The sequence below is a fragment of the Amyelois transitella genome, chromosome 24 (assembly GCF_032362555.1).
Source record: "Amyelois transitella isolate CPQ chromosome 24, ilAmyTran1.1, whole genome shotgun sequence".
In the NCBI taxonomy this organism is placed as follows: Eukaryota; Metazoa; Arthropoda; class Insecta; order Lepidoptera; family Pyralidae; genus Amyelois; species Amyelois transitella.
The window spans coordinates 3,921,747-3,939,103 of NC_083527.1; the positions used below are offsets into that span (position 1 = coordinate 3,921,747).

Here is a 17,357-nt window from a genome sequence, read left to right on the forward strand (position 1 = left end):
TATATTGCAAAAGGTACGTAATAATAACTCGATTAGAGCCCCTAATTAGTTATACCTTGTCCATTTTTAAGCAGAATGCTTAGATACTAATTAGTTCCCCTACAAAGGTTGCTGAGGTCAGACGGGAGGCCCTTCGTGTGACAACCTGCATTACTCGATCCAGGATCGTGGTCTTGGGAGGTATATTGGATTTTAAACATATCTATACATGTCTTAGGATTTGCCTAAATCTTATAATTTCTGCAGTGGGTTGATGGATTTTCATTCCCCTTAGATCTATATTTTTTCTTTCAGAGACTTTACTACAACACAAGCAAAGAAGCCAACTCGAAGACTGAGCGACCAGCAATTCCTCGTAAAACATATTCTTGCTACACCCACCCTCAACACACTAAATTAATACCTATACATTTTTTTTTTGTCTCTGATTGATTCAAAAATTAAAGACAAATGTAAAATTATGTTTAGAAGGTGCCCTTGTACAAAGTTTATCTTAAGTCTAACTTCTTGTTGTTTATTCCTTATTGAATATAAATAAAATAATATAAATAAAGTCCAAATTAAAGAAAAATGAACGCATTAATAGTATTTTTTATCGCAGCTCGATCTCACCACACCAAACGCGCCATCACCATCGAGCGAGCTTTCACGAGTTACGCATACCATCCGCTAGATGGCAGCACTGTCAATGAACTTTTGACGTGAACTTACGATCAACTTAACCAAAATATCTAAGCTTTTTATGCGATGTGAATATCAATACCCGTGTGAAACGATAGACGAGTGCGAACCAATTTAAATACAATAGTTTAGAAATGTGTTGTGTGATTTGAAACCCGTGAATTCGACATCCTGGATCCCGCAACCTACAGGAATTCTTTAGGATTTTGGTATGTTATTTCGTATTATCGTACACGAATTATACATTCTATACGTTTAGCAAAGCAAAAATGCTTTAATTTTATATAAATATCAATAACACAGTTCCTGAGAACTAATTTTCGCACAGAAATAGGGAAAGTTTTGATTAGCCCACTTTCTACAATAATCATTCTTAATATCTAGTGATATTCTGATGATGATTGTCTATCATAAAGCTGCACATAAATATTCATATAATTAAATTCTAGTAAAACAATGTATGAATTAAAATTTGTATTTGAAACATTTTGCTGGAATTCAGTTAAGATTTAAATTTTACATTTTGTGGCTTTATGATAAATGTCTTACCTTACCTTAACAAGCCATAAAAGTCCACTGCTGGACTAAGACCTCCTCAGATTTTACCCATTGTCTCCATGCTGGGTAAATGGGTTGGTGACTGCAGTATCTATTGATTCCGGACTATGTTGTCATATCAGGCGCTGCTGCCCACCTCCCGCTTAATCCCTCAATCGGATCTTACAATACCCACCGGAAGATATGAGGCGGTGCTTTTCTACTCCACCGTACCACACGGCCCAATTCTTATGTTAAATTCATTAATTTCACATCAATAACTACAATACGCACAATACTACATACAAATTTAGACGCAGGAAGATCACAAATCACAGCAAAAATGCTGAATTACTTTAGATAATTGATATTCTGAATTGTTTAAAGAGCTGAGAAATTTGGCACAATTTACTTGACAGTGGTTGCAACAAAAATATGTGGGACAAATTGAGTAAGCCTCTTGTTATGTCCCGTTATTATATTATTTGAGTAAAAAAAAAGATGTTTGGTAGCAATTGCCGTGTAATGACCAAAACTAAGACTGTCATAATTAAAAGGCATCCAGGCTACTACCTACACTAAACTTAACTTTATTTACAAAAAAAAGCAAGCAAGCAACATTATTATCCCAATACATAATACCTTGAAGTCAGTTTGAGACTTATGTAACGAAATACTAACTTAACGATAATATATTTTATTACAAATACTTATATAAATAAAAATCTAAGATCCAGGCTAATCAGAAAAAATATTTCTCATAATGCCCTGGCCAGGATTTGAACCCAGGACCTACCGTGTCACAGACAAGCATACCTACTACCACTGTGCCACAGACTCTGTCACAGAACCTATGGGGTACAAAGTGACCAGCAGGTCTATTGAAGAATGTTGTCAAGACATATGTTCTATCCTCCCTTAATCTTTGGAGTTGCCTTGTCAATGATTTTGAATTAGACCTGCAGGTGGGCAGTATCTGCGCCAGAATACTTTGGTTGTTCAATATTGAAATAGGCAACACAACCTTGTTTTGATCCATGAGAAAACAAAAAAAAATAACAGGTTTATTCATTCATCTGATGGTTGTTATGTGCGCAATAAAACCAATGTTTAAAGCTTATTTATAGTTCATTTATTAACTTAATTTAGCTTATTGTTTTAATTTTATCTTTGAATTACTACAAAGTTTTACAGGCAAGGTCAGATACCTATAGGTAAGATCAATATTTGATTTATTCTTAAAGAACATGAAAAAGATAGTGATATTTTAGACAGATTTTTTTTTCCAAAATAATAAAGAAACTTTTACTAAATATCAGTCAAATTATATTAAACAAACCAATGTTAGTAAAAAATAAAAGACCAAATTTATTAACTAGCACTTATATCTATCATTTTCTGCTTTTCTTATGTTCTTTAGACTTCTTAGACTTTTTCGACTTTGATTTCTTCTTTTTATGTTTCTTCCTCTTTTCACTTTCCGATTCACTGCTGTCTGATGATGTTGATGATGATGATGTTGATGTGGAACTACTTGTGCTTGATGATCTGAAATTAAAATATTTTCAATTAAATATAATGTGCCATGTGGTTTCCAGCATTTATAAATGAGTTTCTTCTTTTCCTCTTGGCTATAGTCCCAGGTACATATTTACCATTTTGGGAAAGAACCAGGGTACACTCTTCTCCATCGATCCTGGATTGAGTGAATCAGGTTTTTACATGAAGAGTCTCCCATCTGATCTCAGCAACCTTCGCAGAGAAACCTAGACCCTTATTGGATCATGCAATCATTAAGTTCTCTGAATGTGCAGATTTCCTCACTTCCTCCTTCCTCACATCCTTGAGGGCTTCAATGATGCCCAAAATAACTATTCCACGCTGACGAAGTCGCGGGCACAGCTAGTAGTCTCTAAAACACTCAAAGGTTAAGGTGGATGGCTTATGATGGAACTGACATTCAGATATAAACGGTTGAAAGCCCATTGTTTTGAATAAATGTCTTAAGTTCATACCACATGAGATTAGTTAAGATATTTTGGCAATATCTGGTCAAACAAAACAGCTTTAACTCTGTTATACCTACATACATACATAATTAAATTTAATTTTTTTTAATAACCCTTAGAAATTTTTTTTCAAACAAATCATCATAGAGCCTGTTCTTAATCAAGTCTTGTAGTGTAAGGGCCTGTCTCATTCAACCATAGATCTCCATGTCTTCTAAAGATATCTTGTTGTTCTTACAAATAATCACTAGCAATTCAAAAGCCTCACCTGGATCTCTTCCGCTTTTTACTTTTCTTCTTCTCCTTGGCTTTTTTGAGCTTCTCCTGTAGCTTCTGTTTAAGCTCGGCTTCTCGTAAGCTCTGTAAGGGTGTTGCATACTCCTCCTCGCTGTCGCTGCTTGTACTACTCACATCTAAGACTATCTCCTTGTTTGGATCAACCTGTAGATTAAACAATATGTAATTGAATATCAATAGTATTAATTGAATGATGTAATTCATTGGCAGATAGATTAATGAAAGAATGAAATGTTAAACTTAGCTTCATGTATTTACTAAATTAGGTTATGTTTTGTATGTTTATTTCCAACTGTTGTTTTATACCTATAAGAAATACAATCAACTTAAGAACTAATTTACTTATATAAGTAAAAAAAATAATAAACAGAAATTAGATGCAAATCTAAGTTGAGAAGTTTGTAAACAAATGTTAATTACTTTAATGAAGTTTCGGCATTGAAAAGTTAAATGACCGGCATAACCACACTTTTTGCAGGCGGCTCTGGACGACTCCTTTCCGAATTTACTCACTATATCAGGGTAGTAAGACATTTTAAACAATAATACTTAAAAATAACTTTACAGCGTCAGAGAACGGTTTTGTACTTTTTGTTGTTGGTTGACGTACGCGAGAAAACAAGACAAAGATATAGCTATTTTATTTGGCGTATTTGACTTTGACAGCGGGATAACGACAGTAAAAGCAGCAGAACCGGAAACGGAATTAACGACACGCTTCCACGCGCCAAAAGAGCGCCAAACTTTAAATTGCGTTTTACTTTAAGATAAAGAATTTTTTGACCCGACTGCCAATAGATTTGGAATGTACAAATTTTACTGTATGAACCTTGACAAGTAAACATAAATATTTATGCCATCCAGCTAAAGGTGGCTTTGAGTATAATGACTATTGGGTTTATTTATTTACTCCAGAGGGATAAAGTCTGATATAAGTATGTAGGTAAACATGCTATGTCAAATTTCGTTTTTTTTCTAAATTCTCAAATATTTTTTTTTTCATTTACAGATAAAAATGAAAGAAAAGAACTGCTATATAGTGTAAGCGCCTACGCGCTTGAAATGTTTATAGAGCGATGGCGGAGTTTCTGCCCCTGTGCGACGTTCTGTTTAATGTGATCTCGCTAGCGGGGTATTTCTGCGACGTCGTATTTGATGTAGTGATGGGATACGCTTTACTAGAACGCGGGTATAAAGGGTCATTTGCAGCAGCCATATCGATTATCATCACATCTCTACTCATCTCACAGGTTAGTTGATTTTTTGTGTACCTTTTTAATAAGGAATCAACAGTACTTGAAACATTAAAATCAAATATTAAAACATAACTTAAATAATACCAAAAAGAGATTCTTGATTCATAAGATGATATTTCATATGATTTACTAGTAAGATCTCATCACATTTTTAATGTTATATTCTGTCCTAAACAGGTGCTGTCCCTAAGATGGTATCTTCACGTGTGGTATGCGAGCGAAGGGCGCAAGGACCGCCCTCCGTGGCTGCCCATAGTGCTCCATTGCTTACAACTCGGAGTGTTATGGCGGTATGCGAGGCTGTTGGTGCCTGTGGAGTTACATCGGGTGAAACACCAAGTTAGGGATCTCTGTAAGTAATTTATTTTTCATGTGAAATTCCCATGAGAACTAACTTCATTGTCTATTAACCCTGGATGCGTCCCAAGCCTGCAATTGATTGGTGTTAGTGCCGACGCTAGAACACAGTATAGAATAGAATATATTTATTTTCAAAATTGGATACAAGATATCACTTATTGACGTCACATCACTTAAATCTAATTATAACTAATACCGCTTCCAAAGCGCATGTGTAGAAGAAGCGGCGGAACAAACTTCACTGCAGCATTTTCATCAGACGGCAATTTACAAATATAGATCTCTTCAATCTGAATCGTGGACAAATGCACATTGTCTACATTAAAAAACATGAATGAATGTAGAACTATTTTTCGTATATTAAGTATGTAATTAATACATGGCGAAAATTATTTTTCTAAGACAAGACCCGCCTTAAATATCTCTACCTCATGGTACCATTCTACTCGTTTAGAAACAACTAATAAACTTAACAAATGATAATTTAAAATGTGTTTGTTCACAGGCATGCTTAGATTAGTGCATGCGTTTTGCGAAGCTGCGCCGATGTTGCTTCTGCAGTTACACATCTTGTTGAAAGAGCCGGCGCGGGAGCCCCCCAGCGAGTTGGGGGTCGCGCCCGAGCCCAGCATCGATGAACCGGCCGGTGAGATTATTAATACATACCTACATATAGTCACGTCTATATCCCTTACGGGGTAGACAGAGACGATAGTCTCGAAAAGACCGAATGGCCACGTTCAGCTGCTCGGCTTAATGATGGAATTGAGATCCGAATAGTGACAGGCTGCTAGCCCATCGCCAAAAGAAAAGGATCGCAATTTTATAAGCCTATCCCTTAGTCGCCTGTTAAGACATCCATGGGAAAGAGATGGTGTGGTCCTATTCTTTTTTGTATTGGTGCCGGGAACCACACGGCACTTTAGAGAAAACGGAGATTATTAATATTATATTATACTAGTCTCAAAGAGCTTTAAAGACAATACAGTAGTGGGTAATTACTAAGCTGCTCCCTACTGGCCGCCGTGACAGACGAACTTACCTATTTGGGTCATGGTAGTTGCAATATGTGAAAGTCCTTTTTCCCTTACTCGTCTTTTCCGCGTATTTTACAGTACTGAAATTAACATAGCACAACATGAAGACGAAATAACTAATCGCAGAATGAAACAGAAAGACCACAAGTTTAGTTTGGCCGCTGCTAGTAAAATGGCGTTCGATTTACATCTAAGTGACTAAAATATAGAACTTAATTATACCTTTTACTCATCCATAAGAAAAATATCATCTTATCTATGCCACATTTCTCAGGGCATGTCGTTTATAAAGATCAAAATATAAATTTATGTTGTTACATACATAATAAAATCACGCTTCTTTCCCGGAGGGGTAGGCAGAGAGGTACCTCTTTCCACTAGCCACGATCTCTGCATACTTCCTTCGCTTCATCCACATTCATAATTATACATCATACAAATTTATGAATAGAATAGAATAGATTTATTTTCAAAATTGGATACAAGGTATCACTTATTGACGTCACATAACTTAAATCTAATTATAACTACTACCGCTTCCAAAGCGCATGTGTAGAAGAAGCGGCGGAACAAACTACACTGCAGCATTTTCATAAGACGTCAATTTACAAATATAGATCTCTTAAATCTAAATCGTGGACGAATGCACATTGTCTACATTAAAAAAAAGCATGTATGAATGTAGAATGTAGAAGTAGTATGTTGTTCCAGCCAACAAAGCGTTCGCGGAACTAAACGTGATATCCGCCTCGCTGTCGATGTTCTCCGTGTGCTGGGCGCTGGCCAGCTTCAGCAAGAACGTGCGCCTGCAGAATGTACACCGGCTGGTTTTGACCTGGCTCGGGGTGATATTTCAAGTAAGATTCATATAATTATTATCTATGTTTTCTTTAAACATTTTATAAGTTGTAAATAGATTGCAATCACGTTTTACGAATTTACCTACTCAAAAAAGACCCTTGAAATGCAACTTATTTTGAATTTAGAACTTAAACTTTTTTTCTGTTTTTTTTTTTAACGATTTCTGTTGAAATTCTGTAATCATTAGAATAACTAAACGCGATTATGTTTTTTAAACAGCCAAAGGCTTAGAGCAACAAAGTAAGGTAAGCAAGTATGTAAACGTTGAACATATTTTACACGTTAATACAGTTCAACAGCCAAATAGCCAGTTTAACTAAATAAAATTTATTTCAGTTCCTTTGGCGTCTGGGTACGATATCAGCAAGGATTTGCGCCCTCACTGTTTACGCTCTAGTCTACGAATACTGGGTTTTTCTGGTTATAGGTGAGTTTATTACACTGCGTTTTCTGTCTGTCAAAACAAGTCCTGAAATATTTCTTAATGTTTAATTTCTTCAGTTCTTTTATGAAATCTATTATGAATTAACTAAACTCATGATTCATAGAAACCTATCTTAATTAAAAAAAAAAATAACACTTTATTAATCCTCAGCAACAAAATTTTAGTATATAAGTTGTTATTGATAAAAATTAAAAAAAAAATTTTCGTACAGGTCTCCACTGGGTATCAATGTTCCTGTGGCTGGTGTCTCCTAAGAGCGTGTTCCACGGCGAGAGGATCAGCCGCGCGCGCAAGCTGTGGCTGTCCGCGCTCATCGCCTGCGTCTACGTGTTCGCGTACGTCAATCTGCAGGAGCGGCAACACCGCACGAAGATGGTAATACTTTAGAAAACAAATCCCACCTACGAAATGAAGATTCATTAAGTTTACTTAGGTTTATATAAAGTTTATGTTTAAAAGATACCTTAATCAAAATATTTATAATTTGGCGGCTGGCCTAATAACATAGATAATTATGTATTCAGAACTACTAAACCCATTTACATGAAATGTGTAACAAAGGTTTTGCTACGGTTTTGAACTCTCAAAGTGTAGTACGCAATTAAAGGAAGTTCATTCTTTTTTGAGTACGCTTTAACTGTGCGTTGGTATGTTCAGTCAGTGTTTTATATAGGAAAGAAAAATTGAAGTGAAATGAACAATTCATTCAAAGAACACCACAAACTTAAGAAAACAAAAACGACAACGAATACAAAAGTAATATAAACTTGTGTGTGAAAATCTTCCCTCTCATTCTGGTCGACGCCAGAATTAGAGCGAGAGACAAACAAAAACATAATCCTACTACTATTATAAAGGCGAAAGTTTGTATGGATGTTTGTTACTCTTTCACGCAAAAACTACTGAACCGATTACCATGAAATTTGGTATGTAGGTAGCTGAAGACCCAGAATAACACATAGGCTACTTTTTATCCCAGAGTTCCCGCGGGATTGATAGGGTTTCCATGCGGACGAAGTCGCGGGCGGCCTCTAGTATATTTATATTTTTCAATATTTTCAAGACTATAGCTCTGTCTACCCCGCGAGGGATATAGACGTGAACGTATGTGTGTATGTGTGAGCCCCCCGCCGTTGCCCGCAGGTGACGTTCTACGTGGTGATGTGCGTGGAGAACGCGCTGCTGCTGGCGGCGTGCTGCGCGGCGCGGCGCTGCCCGCCGGCGCGCGCGCTGGCCGCCGCCGCCGCCTTCGGCGCGGGGCTGCTGTGCATGCTGCTCTACTACAGGTGGGCTGCTGTTGTGATGCCTGCCTACACATTAAATATTAACTTAGAAATGAGTTTTTACGTAAACACGGTAAAGCGTACACAAATAGGAAGGTGACTTTAAGATGGCGTTCTATTACAGGTGAGTTTATATACAAGAAAATTATTGTAGGTGACGTCGTCGGGGGCCTTCTTTGCTGGGCTGGGGTGTCAACCAATTTTTAAATTAACAGAGAGATCATCATGAGTACAAAGACTAAAAGTCACGTAGACAGCATTTATTTACGAAAATTCCGAGGAATTTAAACTCTGGACAATGGAGAAATAAAAAAACTATTTGTTTTCAGATATTTCCATGTGCGGAGACTTGGCTACATGCTGGGAGAACAACAGGGCACAAACAGCACGAATGCTTCGTCTCAAAACAAAAATGGTTAGTTGTCACACAAATATTATCTTTAATAGATACTTACAGTGTGTGTACTTATTTGTTTATTTATTACTTGCTTATTGATTAATGATTAGATTACCTACCATCGTTGCAATTTTTAAGTTTCCTTTCATAAATATTTTTTTTTTGTAATATTTTAAATAAATCAAAGTTTAAATACACTGAATAAATTATGTTTTTAGGCAAACCATCGCAAACCGATAACACAGCTATACCGGGAGTATTCAACTGCCGATTCTCAAACCCAGTTAGTAACAGGTATGGAATTTTACTGTTTATTTGCTTTCACATAAGTTAATATGTGAGTAATTATTGATTTATCCATGTTGAATTGAATATCTTCCCCATGTGGTTAAAACATGCCAATAATATTAAAGTGTACCTACAAATAGTCCAAAGCGTTGAAACATCACAAACACCGCGTACTGTTAAAAACAGCATTATTAACAGCAACGCGGCAGCAAAATGTAGTCTAGTCATAGAAATAGGAAAAATTGTCTAATAGAAAGAGACAATATCATCTTATATGGGACTAGAGGGCACCCTCGTTAAACGGAAAATCTTAATAATTCCTATTCCCGCAGGAATTTCAGGAAACCCTTTGTTAGTGCTCCCCTTACACTCTCTAAGGAATATTAATATAAAATTTCAACTTTTTACGCACAAATACGAATTTTGTTGTTGTGTTGGACCTGAAACATAAAATCAACCATATGTATGTATGTTTGTAATAAAGTTTAATACATACATACATACATATGGTCACGTCTATATCCCTTGCGGGGTAGACAGAGCCAATAGTCTTGAAAAGACTGAATGGCCACGTTCAGCTATTTGGCTTAATGATAGAATTGAGATTCAAATTCCCATCGCCTAAAAAGAATCCCAAGTTTGTAAGCCTATCCCTTAGTCGCCTTTTACGACATCCATGGGAAAGAGATGGAGTGGTCCTATTCTTTTTTGTATTGGTGCCGGGAACCACACGGCACAAAGGCATAAAGTTTATTAGTTTGTAATTAATCAAGTTTCTCCTTTTCTTACGAAAAATAATGTGGGTGTGTATATCACAGCGCGGCGCTGGGCCGCAAGAAGAAGAAGCCGACGTCGTTCGTGCCGCCGCCCGCCGCCGCCTTCTGGCGCCGCCCGCTGCCCGCCGCGCACCACCACCACGTTAGAACCACTCGTGTTATACAATACACACCACATATCATCACATACTCAACATTTAGAAGGCTGACAGGCCACGGTCAGATGTATGGCCTTATTTAAATAGTGACAGGTTTCTAGAAGTAGTATAGTAACTATATATATATATATATATTACATTTTCATCCTTAAAGACAGAGCCAAGAGTCTCAAAAAGTTATACATACTTACACACATATGATCACATCCTCATCATTTAGAAGACTGACAGGCCACGGTCAGATGTATGGCCTTATTTTAATAGTGACAGGTTTCTAGAAGTAGTATAGTAACTATATATAGATGTATGGCCTTATTTAAATAGTGACAGGTTTCTAGAAGTAGTATAGTAACTATATATATATATATATATAACATCTTCATCCCTAAAGACAGAGCCTAATGTCTCAAAAAGACTTCAGCTGTATAACTTAATGAAAGAATTGAGATTAAAAAATTGACAAGTTGCTAGCCCATCGTCTGAAATAAGAATCATTATTTTATTAGCCTTTCCCTTGATTGACACACAAACAAAATAAACAAATAACAAATGCAATGATATACTTACCTAACAAATGTACATGTAAAATGATGTATTTACGAGATATACTACTATATTCTCGTATACTACCACCACTACCATGTCAGAACGACTCACATTATACAATACACACATATGATCACATCCTCATCATTTAAAAGACTGACAGGCCACGTTCAGCTGTTTGGCTTAGTGATGGAATTGAGATTCAAATAGTGACAGGTTGACGTTTAGCTGTTCGGCTTAGTGATGGAATTACGATTCTAATAGTGACAGGTCGCTAGCCCATCATCTACTAAAAGAAGAATCCCAAGTTTATAAGCCTAACAAATGTACATGTAAAATTATGTATTTACGAGATACTAGGTATATTCTCGTATACTAGAATAATAACAAGGTCGCGAGCTGGATCCCCCCGGTCAGGTCTTGTTGAAACTTTTTGTGATTGGTCAAAATCTTGAATATATATACTATACTTGACCGAGCAAACGAAGCTCGAAGCTAGTTAGATCAAACAATTTTTTTTTTTTTTGCAAGAGCACTGTTTTGTATGTATGTTTATAACGCGATAACTTTCGAACTGTATGTAGGATGTGTCAATGTGTCAATAGAATTTTTAATTTTGTTAATCATCAATATCGGCCATGTAGCTTTTGAGATAATCACATTTTTTTTAAATTTGAATGTGTACGCGAGGTCCGCGCGCGACGAACAGCCAGTTATTTATATAATAAACAATTTTAGGGAGGTTCTTCAGAGAACGAGGGCTCATCAGTGGGCTCCCGCGTCAACATCCAGCAGAAACTCCAGGAGAAGAAGCAGAAGCAACTCGCGGAACTGAGAGTCATCGAGGAAGAAATCAAACAGGTACCTACGATATAATTTTTGTTTGTTTTTATTCATTTAATTCACATATTTCTTATCTAAAACTTGCACATGTCCAAATCCTATCTACTTAAATTATCCAAATTCACATAACCTCATAATACAAATAACTACCTACTATATATTTTTTGTAATACAATAAAATATTTACAAAGAAACTATCACCACAGGGTAAACTAGCCAAAACCACGCCAGTAGCGGCCGAAGAGATCTACAGCAGCCTCCAAAGACAGCCCATACCGCGGGCGAAAACACACGCGGAGCCGCCGGCGTGGCCTAGTATAGAAATCACGCACTCCTACCAAAACTACCCAGTCATACCCCACACATGCAATATCTACCCAACTTATACAGAAATCAAACCCGAATACGGCGTACAAAATTTCCCCCCCGAAGATAATACTACCGAATTAAATGATCTTAAGATCCGAAGATTGCCGAACAGATACGACAACGCCCGAACGTTTTACGAAAACCCGACTAATGTGAGAAGTGACGTCACAAGGACACCTATTCGGTCACCGAACTATTTAGCTATAGGTGAAACTAGAAGTTATGACGCGAACGGTTGTGGTAGCCCGCGGAATGTAATAAATAATAGTCCTAAAAATTACGCTCCCGAAGTCTCTAATGACTACGAAGCGGGTATAGATAAGCCTAGATTAGTCCAGAGTAATATGTATACGGAAGAGAGTAGAAATATAGAGTATGGTTATTGCGAGAACGGGCAGGGTTATTCTGGGAAGGATGACTATTCAGCTTTGCATAGTGCGTTGGCGAATGTTCAGAGTATAGAGAATATAAGGAGTACGTATGAGTGCGGGCAGTATGGTCAGAATTGCGATAGGTTTCCCTACCAGCTGGGGAAGAAGGACCGCAAGATGCAAAGGTGTCGGACGCCGGAGATTCTGTTGGCGCCGCATTATTTGGAAGGCTGCAGTCGGCAAGTCTGCTGCCATTGGGGAGCGCCTTACACGTAAGATATAGTTTTACTATTTTGAAGTATTGTGTGAAGGGTCAACTTACTATTGAGAATTTGCTTTGATTTGTTACTTTAAGAAATTGCAATGTCAATAATTTAATTTAATGTTATTTATCAATTTAAGCCGATTTAATACAACAACAAAACAATCTAATTTTCTTACAACGTGCTGCAACCGCATCTGAAATAAAACGAAAAGGGTTGATAAGAGTTACATACTACTCTGTCAAGAAAGTAGCAGGAAAAGATCAATAATACACAAACTGTTTGTTATTCATCCAAATTTATTTTATCACCTTCAAAATATGCTCCTTTAGAAACGATACACTTACGCCAACGAATAATCCAATCATCAAAACATTTTTTTAAACGCTGTTTCCGGAATTGAGGTCAGTTCTCGCCGCGAATTCTCTTTTATGTCTTCTACCGATTGAAAACGGGTGCCACGAAGTGGTAATTTGAGTTTAGGAAAAAGAAAAAAGTCGGCTGGAGCCATATCTGGTGAATATGGTGGTTGCTCGATGGTATTTGTTGAGTGTTTGGTTAAAAATTCGTTCACAATGATGGCCTTGTGCGAAGGTGCATTATCATGGTGCAAAATCCAAGAATTTTCTTTCCACAAATCTGGCCTTTTTCGTCGGATTTGCTCTCTTAAACGCCGCATAACACTCAAATAATATTCCTTATTTACCGTTTGACCTTCCGGCAAGAATTCCGAGTGCACAACACCGCGATAGTCAAAGAAAACAGTCAACATGACTTTGACTTTTGAACGACTTTGGCGTGGTTTTTTCGGTTTCGGTTCAGTTGGAAGGCGCCACTCCGAAGCTTGTTGACTAGTTTGCATGTCAAACTCGTAAACCCACGTCTCGTCACCAGTAACAATGCGTTTCATGAATGTTGGGTCGGAATTGACTCGTTCTAGCATGTCCTCAGCGACTCTCATGCGATTGAGTTTTTGAAAAAAATTCAGGTCTTTTGGGACTAGCCGGTCGGCAACATGTTTCATACCCAAATTATTAGTTAAAATGGTACGGATCGACTCGTGAGATACAGAAAGTTCGGTGGCTATCTCTCTCAAAGTTGAATGAGGATTTTCAGTCACTATTTCCTTCACTTTTGCGATGTTAACTTCAGTTGCAGACGTTGATGGCCTACCAGAGCGAGGCAAATCTTCCATCACATCTCGACCGCTTTTGAACGCTTTGTACCACTCATAAGCACGAGTTTTTGATAAAGTCGATTCACCGTAAGCCTTCTGTAACATTTTCAGTGACTCCGAACACGATATTCCATTGGCAATGCAAAATTTAAGACAAACTCTTTGTTCGATGTTTTTATCCATTATGAAATTAGCAATACACACTAGATATGATATAACTAAAAATAGCACTGTATTTAATGTAAACAACAGATGCAACTCAAACTCCGCGCCAAAATGGAAAACAGTTGTGCCAATCTAACAACAACAAAAAAAACAAAAATTTGAATTTGGAACCATAAATAAATAATCCATTCCCGATACTTTTCTGACTGAATGTATTACGACATAGACATGTTCTACGCCCATGATCATAAGGTAAAAATCATAGAATTATTGACATAACAAAATCTATGGTAAACTCTAAGCTCCTCTTCAGCGGGGTTATACCAGGCAGGGGAAAAAATTCAAGAAAATACAAGAAAAAATTATATCTCATTGTAGGAACAGAAAAAAAGAAGACATGCCAGGGTGTGCAGGCGTGGCGGCCGTGCACAGCAGCGGGGAGGAGTCTCCTCTCGCGCTGAGGGACACTCCGCGACCGCCCAGCGACATCGATAGCCAGGTACAGCATTCTTGTAGGGACAGAAAGAAGACAAACCAGGGTGTGATAGATCAACTATTGTACCGGGCACTGATGACGCGTTGTCTAGAGAACAAAATTTTAAATCACGCTTTGAAAAAACAAGAGATGAAACTGCTTGTTCTGGCGATACCAAAGTTGCATGTAGAGTTTGCTTGCCAAGCTGAATAGTCTAATATAAAAGTCTACCTACCTCACATTTCAAACATGTTACCCCAAAGGTAAATGCTTTTAAAATATATTTACGTCATGGTTTTTTATATATTATAGATAAGCCCAATTTACCCTTTTTGTGTGGAACCTTAAAAATGATAAGACTTTTATTTTTCATTTCATAACTTTATTTTCTCTTTCAGATATCTTTGCCACGGTCGTACACTTTACCGCGAGAGTTCCGCTACTGGCGGCGCCGGCCGAGACTACGAGACACCCATGTACCTAGCAATAACAGCAGCGATGGTAAGTGGCACTTTTTTTGTTATCATTATGTAATCAACGTCAATGCCACTTTAAAAGTTATTTATTTCTCACTTACCGTTTTTATATCTGTACTTGCCACTCTAAAACCCTTGGATTCAGATTGCCGTTTCATTTATCTTATCTGCCGCGGGATCCTAATTCACATGAATCCAAAATTTGTTAGAATGCCTATTACAAGGCATTCGTCATTGTTCCGTGCATGGTAACTTGATATGCGGTTGACTGTACCTAATACATACATACATATGATCACGTCTATATCCCTTGCGGGGTAGACAGAGCCAACAGTCTTGAAAAGACTGAATGGCCACGTTCAGCTATTTGGCTTAATGATAGAACCGAGATTCAAATAGTGACAGGTTGCTAGCCCATCGCCTAAAAGAGGAATCCTAAGTTTATAAGCCTATCCCTTAGTCGCCTTTTACGACATCCATGGGAAAGAGATGGAGTGGTCCTATTCTTTTTTTGTAATAGTGCCGGGAACCACACGGCACTGCCGGGAACCACACGGCACCTACCTAATATAATATCGTTAATCAATTTCCAGGCGACGTAGACAGCGCAGACAACGACAGCGACCACCGCTCAAACTGTTCAGCGGCTTCTCAGCTGCAAAGCCCTACGTACTCCTTCCAGTACGCACATAGGCCTGATATGGTACCACGGGAAGAGTCGAGATACAGTGAGGTGTACGCTTGTCCGGACCGAAGGAGGCGAGGAAGAGCTAAGCAAGGGCCTAAACCTGAGACTAAGTTGTAAAATACGACTTGTTTAATGGCTGCTATGCGTACAATTAGTACTTACGCAACTTCAGTCCTTCATTTTCTCTCCAGCCCCCGTAGCACGCGCGACGTCGCCATACTATCGCTGTTTCGCTTTTTAAATGACGTGAAACGGGACAGCGATAGATTTTCGTGTTACAAAAACGGCGTCGCGCGTGCCATACTACTGAGGCAGCACGCACACAAACCTAATATGGCCTGATGCCTTTACTGAGAATGAAAAATGCACTGTAAATCTTAGTTGTTCCACGATGGGGACTAGTGAGATAGACGGGAATCACCTTGACATAATATTATGGTTAATAGGTACCAATTCAAATACCTATCTGATAAGATGCATTATCCTCTCGCAAGAACTTATTTTTATTGTAAATTATAGATAAGTTAAAACAATTATACGTATTCCGTCCAAATAAGAAATACTTAAATTGGATCTCTGTTTTTTAGATAAGTTTAATGCAAAAATGTATAATAAGAATTGATATATAAGTGATCATGTAAATGATTTGTATTTAACTGTATCATAGTGTAAACATTTAATACATAAGGAAAAGGAGATCGTAAATAAAACAGACATATCAAACTTTTATTTATTTATTATCTATATTCCAATTGTAAAAGGGGGGGTACCAGTCACTCTATCATTCCGTGTCACTACTCCGCTACTGATCTCAACCATTTACACATTTATAAAGAAAAACGTCAACCGAAATAGGTTAAAATTCACAAATACACATTTAATGTTGATTAATCCTAGCTTACAACTAGGGGTTCGGATGCGGCGAGAGATTCTTATTCACCGACAAAATTAAAAAGGAACGTTACTGACAGGCCTATTCGATATCATCGGACAGGGATGTCGTCCACAACGCGGCAGTCGATTAGAGATCATCGAATATAGACAGGCGTCTCTAATGTCTCGCGCGTTGCGGGTCAAGTCTCGCCGCACCCGTACCCAGTAACCTATAGTGTTAGCTCAACCACGGACTTAGCGACGATTTCGGCCACAAGTTACAAAAACAAACGCTGTGAAGCACCTAACGTAAAATAAACAGAAGACAACAACTACCGTATTCCATTGAAAAACTACATACGACGACCACAAGTATTGATATGGCTCGAGATTATTGTAGAACGATTACATGTTGTTTCTATTGTAAAAATATCTTATCACACTAATACAGTTAGTGTGTACCTGTCATTATCCTGAGTTTGTGAAGTGGGTCTAGGAATATTCTAAATAATTTACAATTTAGTTAGCAGTGAAGACGGCAAACGTTACTAGATATAAAACGAATTTGTCTTCAATTCATATGATGTAGAAATATAACATATCTTATAAATAGAAAGCGACCTTGTTTAACTAAACACATTCCTTAATAATGGATATCATTGTATAAGAAAATACTTAAAAGTCAACTAATTATTTAAAAAAATAAATATATGGATAATTAAGATA

The 17,357-nt window shown here is 37.5% G+C and overlaps 2 protein-coding genes across 2 annotated transcripts; one reads left to right on the forward strand and one right to left on the reverse strand.

The window, feature by feature from the left end:
- The first annotated feature begins 695 nt into the window (after positions 1 to 695).
- Positions 696 to 16,971, forward strand: LOC106135940 (uncharacterized). The gene is made up of 16 exons (XM_013336357.2): positions 696 to 890; positions 4,534 to 4,774; positions 4,958 to 5,132; positions 5,646 to 5,786; positions 6,889 to 7,034; positions 7,375 to 7,465; positions 7,695 to 7,858; positions 8,627 to 8,769; positions 9,096 to 9,181; positions 9,382 to 9,457; positions 10,270 to 10,369; positions 11,670 to 11,792; positions 11,981 to 12,786; positions 14,498 to 14,618; positions 14,993 to 15,095; positions 15,664 to 16,971. Exons 2-16 carry the CDS (start codon positions 4,601 to 4,603, stop codon positions 15,873 to 15,875), a joined length of 2,661 nt encoding a protein of 886 aa, XP_013191811.1. The 5' UTR covers positions 696 to 890; positions 4,534 to 4,600; the 3' UTR covers positions 15,876 to 16,971.
- LOC106135939 (protein SREK1IP1) lies at positions 2,328 to 4,146 on the reverse strand. The gene is made up of 3 exons (XM_013336356.2): positions 3,945 to 4,146; positions 3,496 to 3,668; positions 2,328 to 2,766 (listed from the first exon to the last, which is right to left on the reverse strand). Exons 1-3 carry the CDS (start codon positions 4,056 to 4,058, stop codon positions 2,610 to 2,612), a joined length of 444 nt encoding a protein of 147 aa, XP_013191810.1. The 5' UTR covers positions 4,059 to 4,146; the 3' UTR covers positions 2,328 to 2,609.
- Positions 16,972 to 17,357: the final 386 nt, after the last annotated feature.